Here is a 6634-nt window from a genome sequence, read left to right on the forward strand (position 1 = left end):
CAGGTGTGCTACAAGGTGTCAGGTGTGCTGCAGGGAGTCAGGTGTGCTGCAGGGAGTCAGGTGTGCTGCTCTAGGAGCCTCAGTGTTGAACCCAAGCCCTGGAGCCCAGCCACAGAGCTGAAGCCTAAAGATGGATTGTAGCTATTGTGTAGGCTATTAGTCCAACACCCAGGAGACCAAGACAGGAGGATTGCCACACGATCTAGGTCCTCCTGGGCTATAGTGGAAAAATCCAGAAAGATGGTTGGCTGTTCAAACTGTCCCATCAGGAAAGCTGCCTTCAAATCTGGTGGGATTTGTATGACCATGGGATATTGAGTCTTATCTGAGGCTTCTGTGATCAGAAGTGCCTGTCTCCAATTCCTTGTCCCAGTGCAGCAGTGATACCAGTGCCAAGCTGTGGCTTGAGATCATGGTATCCTTGCAGGGCGGGCAGGAGTGAGCTCTTGGCAGATAGAAAGAAAGAGTGGGTGCCTCTCTCCCATAGGTGCTGGCTCAGCAAGGTGAATATAGTGAGGCCATCCCCATCCTGAGGGCTGCCCTGAAGCTGGAACCTTCCAACAAGGTAAGCAGAACTCGGCTGGGCTGGACTGGGCTGGCAAGCACCTGTAGTTTTCTGCTTCTAGTCATTGCAGTTCTGTCTTCTGACTTGCCTACGGGTGAGACAGCAGCTCCTGCTTTGTTAGAGCTGATGGGAGTAGGCAGAACCACTGCGTCTTAGGAGCCCCAACACTTGACAGACCTTGGGACCTACCAGAAGAAGGGAGCAGTAATGATGACAGGCAAGTCAGCTGCCTCCTGCACGTGCTCATCCGCTCCTACCCACCTCCCACAGACGATCCACGCGGAGCTCTCAAAGCTGGTAAAGAAGCGCGCTGCACAGCGGAGCACAGAGACCGCCCTGTACCGAAAGATGCTAGGCAACCCCAGCCGGCTGCCTGCCAAGTGTCCAGGAAAGGGGCCCTGGGTGAGCCTGGGTGGGGTTGGGTAGGGGGCTGGAGGGGGTGTTGGGGACATTAGCCCAGGAAGAAGATGGGACTCTGGACCTGCAGGACTCATGGTGCGGGTTGGAGGCTCAGGCAGAGGAAGAAAATCCATTGGAGGAGTGGGTATTGTTTAGGTGTGGGTGTGTGTGGTACAAACCCTGGCTAGGAGGCCTGTGTGGGTCACAGTAGCTGCTCTGGCCTGCAGCCAGCTCTCACCCTTCCCTTTATTCACAGTCCATCCCGTGGAAATGGCTGTTTGGGGCGACTGCCGTGGCCCTGGGGGGCGTGGCGCTCTCTGTGGTCATTGCTGCCAGGAACTGACTGTCCCCCTGCTCACCTGGACCCCAACCTGTGCTCCCCAACTCCCCCAGGCTCCCTGTTCACTGCCCTCCCTGGCTGAGACGCCTCCTATGGGTTTGGGGAGCAAGGATTGAGGGTCAAATAACCCAACAAGCAGGAAGGACTGAGACCCTGAAGGGGGGACATGGGGTGCAACCCAGAGGGAGGGACCCTGTTCTTCTAGACCCAGTTGTCTCTACCCCACAACCCTGTCCTCTGGGGTCAGGCCTCGGCTGTGGCAGCCTCAGTTTTCCCTCTCAGTAGGCCTGGGGGCAGCACTACCATCCCTTCCTGCCCATCTGCACCCTCTGTCCAGGCTCCCCCACAGTGAATTAAATAAAGCCTCACCCCACACCCTACTGCTTTGCAGGCCTTTTTGTGATGAAACTGAGAAGCCCTGAGTCACAGCTGAGCCAAGTCCCCCTCAAACGCTGCTTTAAGGAGCAGTTGATGGCCTGGCCCAGGCCACATACAGCTGGCCTTGAGAGCCCTGTCAGTGCTTCTCATTTCCTACCTGAGGTTGGGCCATGTTGGGGTCCTGTGAACTCTGGGGTCATTTTGGGTGTTATTTCAAGAGTCACTGGCCTGGCGTGCATGAAGCCTTGGGTTCTACAAGAAAGAGGTGGAGGACCATGTAGGCATGACCATGGAGAGAAGGTCGGGTGTGTACGTTTGTGTTACTTTGAGTTGTGCAGGGATGATGGTCACCTGTGCAGGGTCCCTGTGTCTGCAGATTGAGAAGGCAGTGCTGCAGCTCACAACAGCAGTGACCGCAGGGTCTGTCATGTTACATCTGAAACACTAGGACTGACGGCCAAGGGGCTGACCTATGAGCACTGGCCTGGGCTTTGTCCTGCCACTGAAAGTCAGGATCACTTTGACCACCTTGTCCCCAAACTTGTGACCTCATACTGCCTGGTATTGCCAGCAGAAGGGCTGTGATCCACGCAGTGCCTGGTTCTCTGGGGAATTTGTTTTGAGGTATGGTTTCATGTACCTAAGGTTCAACTCCTCATACTCCTGCCTCCACCTCTCAAGTGTTGGGATGGCAGGTGTACTGCCTATATGATGTCATATCTCACAATTAAATGTTTTTTCTTTAATCCCAGCACTCAGGAGGCAGAGGCAGGCGAATTTCTGAGTTTGAGGCCAGCCTGGTCTACAGAGTGAGTTCCAGGACAGCCAGGACTATACAGAGAAACTCTTATCTCGAAAAAACAAAACAACAACAAAAAAAATGTTTAGGGGTTCTGGGATGGAACTAAAGACCTGTTTCTCAAAAGTCCTTAAAGAGTTCAGAGGTGGACAGTGAGTTTTCCTGGATTGCTACACAGCAGTTGTCCTGCAGATCCTCAGAGCCACAGCTGCCCTTGCCTTTTCTCCACCCTTTGGCCAACTCCAGTATTCATCTGGCCCAGCCTTGGGGATGAATGTCTAGGCAGCAGTGTGCCTCTCACCCAAATCTATTCTGATCTCAGCTAGGTTGGTGGGGAGCCCTACTGTGTCCAGTCTATCTAGGGAGGTGCAGAGTGGTATGTGAGATTTTATTTTTTAAGATTTTATTTTTTATATATATGATGTGTACACTATAGCTGTCCTCAGACACACCAGAAGAGGGCATCAGATCCCATTACAGATGGTTGTGAGCCACCATGAGGTTGCTTGGAATTGAACTCGGGACCTCTGAAAGAGCAGTCAGTGCTCTTAACCGCTGAACCATCTCTCCAGCCCTGGTATGTGAGATCTTTTAGTCACACCCTATACCTGCTCACCAGAAACTGCACCGGTCTTGCCCTGCCCCCCAGATACCCAGCCTCCAACGTCCTCTCTATAATGCTCCCTGAAGTTGGTGTAGCACCTATGTACATCCCGCATCCTTTGTTTACTTCAGAGACAGGGTCTTGCAGTATAGTACAGGTTGTTTTGCGGATTGCTGGATACTGGCGATCCTCCTGCCTCAGCCTTCTGGGTAGCTGGTACTACAAACTTGCCATCATGTCGGGCTTATTTTGCAGTATTGGAAATCCAAAATCTCATTACATTTTATTTATTTATTTATTTTTGGTTTTTCGAGACAGGGTTTCTCTGGCTGTCCTGGAACTCACTCTGTAGACCATGCTGGCCTCGAACTCAGAAATCCGCCTGCCTCTGCCTCCCGAGTGCTGGGATTAAAGGCGTGCGCCACCACACCCGGCTACATTTTATTAAATTGTATGTTGGGGGGACGGTTGTCTGTGCAGTGGTGCATATCACTTCTTCCTTGTGGGTCCTAGGGATTGAATTTAGGTCATCAGACTTGGTAGTAAACACCTTTACTTACAGAGCTGATTTGCCAGTCCAGCAAATACTCTAGAGATGGATGAGCCATGTGTCCAGCCTTTCACTGGGGGATCCTGGGCTATGACTTTTTGCCTTTGGAGGGTGGGTACAAAGTAAGAGGACTCTAAATCCAATGATCGAGCCTGGCCTGCCATGGAGGATTCAGAACACTGAGACCGGAGGATTCTGAGTTCAAGGCTACCCTAAGCTATATGGTAAATTGCAGGCAAACCTGGACTCATGAAACCATGCCTTGAAACAAGGGTCTAGAGAGGTGGCTTAGTAGCTAGAGTTCCTGCTGCTCTTACAGAAGACTTGGGTTTAGTTCCCAGCAGGAAACTCTCAACCATCTGTAAGTCCAGTTCTAGAAGACCTCATACCTTTTTTTTTTTTTTTTTTTTTTTTTGGTTTTTCGAGACAGGGTTTCTCTGTGTAGCCCTGACTGTCCTGGAACTCATTCTGTAGACCAGGCTGTCCTTAAACTCAGAAATCCGCCTGCCTCTGCCTCCCAAGTGCTGGGATTAAAGGTGTGTGCCACCACGCCTGGCTGACCTCATACCTTCTTATGGCTGTACGTGGCACACAGACACATGTATGCAGGCACTCATGCACATAAAAGTAGCTTAAAGCTGGGTGGTGACTCACACCTATCATCTTAGCACTAGGGAGACCAGGGCTGTGCTGGTGACACAAAGCATTTCCTGACCCTTTGCTCTGTGGTTGAATTAAATTTACCAGAGATGTCTCCTGGAGACTGCGGCTGGCAGCTCTGCTCTATGCTTGACTAGCTAGGACCTCTTCTCCATAATATGTTAAAAACTTTATCCTGGGCATGGTGGCACAAGAGTGTAATCACAGCAGTTCAGAGGCAACTGCAAGCAAGCTCTTTAGTTTGAGGCCCCTTGCTCTACATAGTAAATTGCAGGCCAGCCGGAAACCCTGTCTGATAGATTATATATATGACATGAGAAATACATCTTTTAAAAAGATATATTGTAGGTCATTGTGCAGGCATTCAACACATCCCAGCTATTCAGTCTATTAAAAACTGTCAAATCTTTAAAAAAACAAAAAACAAAAAACCGGACTGGTGAGATGGCTCAGAGGGTAAGAGCACTGACTGCTCTTCCAAAGGTCCTGAGTTCAAATCCCAGCAACCACATGGTGGCTCACTACCATCCACAATGAGATCCGATGCCCTCTTCTGGTGTGTCTGAAAACAGCTACAGTGTACTTACATAAAACAATAAATAAATCTTTAAAAAAAAAAACCAAAACTGTCCACAGGGGCTGGAGAGATGGCTCAGAGGTTCTTCCAGAGGTCCTGAGTTCCATTCCAGCAACCACATGGTGGCTCACTACCATCCACAATGAGATCCGATGCCCTCTTCTGGTGTGTCTGAAAACAGCTACAGTGTACTTACATAAAACAATAAATAAATCTTTAAAAAAAAAAACCAAAACTGTCCACAGGGGCTGGAGAGATGGCTCAGAGGTTCTTCCAGAGGTCCTGAGTTCCATTCCAGCAACCACATGGTGGGCTCAGTCATCTCTAATGGATCTGATGCCCCCTTCTGGTGTCTCTGAAGACAGCTAGAGTGTACTCAGACATACAATAAATATGTCTTAAAACAAAAACAAAAGTGTCCACAGGTAAGCAGTGAGCAGCAGTAATTGATGCTGATCATCACATGAGTAAGAGAAGCTGTTAATTATACACACCAAAATACTACATCGTCATCAAAAAGGAACGAAGCTCTGATTCATCACCAATTGATGGTCCTTGAGAACAATCACACCTCAAAGGCCTCAGGTTGAGGGACCACACTATGAAATACCCACAAAGACAAGGAGATCAGAGTTGCCAGGTGACAGAGAGGGAACAGGAAAAACTGCAAATGAGGACCAGGCTTTCCTTTGACAGGAAGAAATGTTCTGGAACAGTCAGTGGTGTCGGTTGTGCAACATTGAGTACGTGTTGAATGTCGCGGTAAGAGTTGTTTATTGGAAAGCCAGCGCATGACGTGTGGGATATTCATCCAGTTGTTGAACTTCTGGCATCAGACACATTCAGCACTTCATCCTGTTTCCACAGATCTTGCCCGGGTTCTGGGAATCCCCCCATTAGTGGACCCGGCAAGGCCACGCCCACCTGGTTTACATAGCCGCGCCCACCACAAGCCTCAACAGACGCCCACTCCCTCCTGGTGCGAGCTGGCCGGCCCACTCGACCCTCTGGAGGGCTGTGCCCAGACTCCACCAAAGGAACGCGGAAAGAAAGCATAAACGTCAAGTTAAAGGCCGGAGTGGGGCTAACCTCGTTCAAGTGTTAGGGTTCATGAATAACACATGTAGCGGCGGGGCTAGGGGCTTGGAGAGGTGGAGCCGTCGGCTCTTATGTGTAGGAGCGGGAGGGGAATAGGCCACGTCTGTCAAGTGGTCAGTTGGGTGGGAAACCCTTGAAAATTGGTTTCGAAACGCGGCAGCGGCAACTCCTGAATAACTCAGCTTGCCCAGCGGCTGAGGCTTCTGGGGTGGGTCCCGGGCTCCGTAGCCCAGTGCGTGAACTGAAGTAGGGCGGACCCTGCGACTACGGGGGGCGTATCAGTTGTGCGTTTGGCCCGCAAGCCTTGGTCTGGGAAAATCTGCAAGCACGCGGTGGGGGAGTGGCCAAACCTGCTTCATGAATAATGCAGCAAGTCGGTGGGCGGGCTTTACGGGAGCTTGGGGGCGCGGCCAAACGCGGAGCGCTTGGGGGGCAGTTCCTCAGGGCCGCAGGGTTCCATGGGCGTTTGGGGGGCGTGGCATGGACTGGCGGAGGAGGTGGGCTTCAACGCGTGTAGGCGTGGCTAAATGTGTTTCTTCAAGGTGGTTTTTTTTTTTCACCGGGGGGGGGGTGGGCTCGCTGCAGGCGGTGTGAATGACCCTCTAGATCCGGCTGGCAACTGCGAACGAACGTGTTCGCCGTCGCGGGCTGGCTGGCTACAAAC

At 51.2% G+C, this 6634-nt stretch overlaps 1 protein-coding gene across 3 annotated transcripts in view; it reads left to right on the forward strand.

Moving 5' to 3' along the window:
• Fkbp8 (FKBP prolyl isomerase 8) overlaps nucleotides 1-1684 on the forward strand; it is a 7446-nt gene extending 5762 nt beyond the window's left edge. For all 3 annotated transcript variants that reach the window (XM_021219169.2, XM_021219171.2, XM_021219170.2), the window contains exons 7-9: nucleotides 488-565; nucleotides 836-967; nucleotides 1221-1684. In XM_021219169.2, coding sequence (XP_021074828.1) covers nucleotides 488-565; nucleotides 836-967; nucleotides 1221-1307 — 297 coding nt within the window. In that variant the 3' untranslated portion in view covers nucleotides 1308-1684. The remainder of the gene's footprint in view (nucleotides 1-487; nucleotides 566-835; nucleotides 968-1220) is intronic.
• Nucleotides 1685-6634: the final 4950 nt, after the last annotated feature.

This window comes from Mus pahari, chromosome 19 (assembly GCF_900095145.1).
Source record: "Mus pahari chromosome 19, PAHARI_EIJ_v1.1, whole genome shotgun sequence".
NCBI classification, from domain to species: Eukaryota; Metazoa; Chordata; class Mammalia; order Rodentia; family Muridae; genus Mus; species Mus pahari.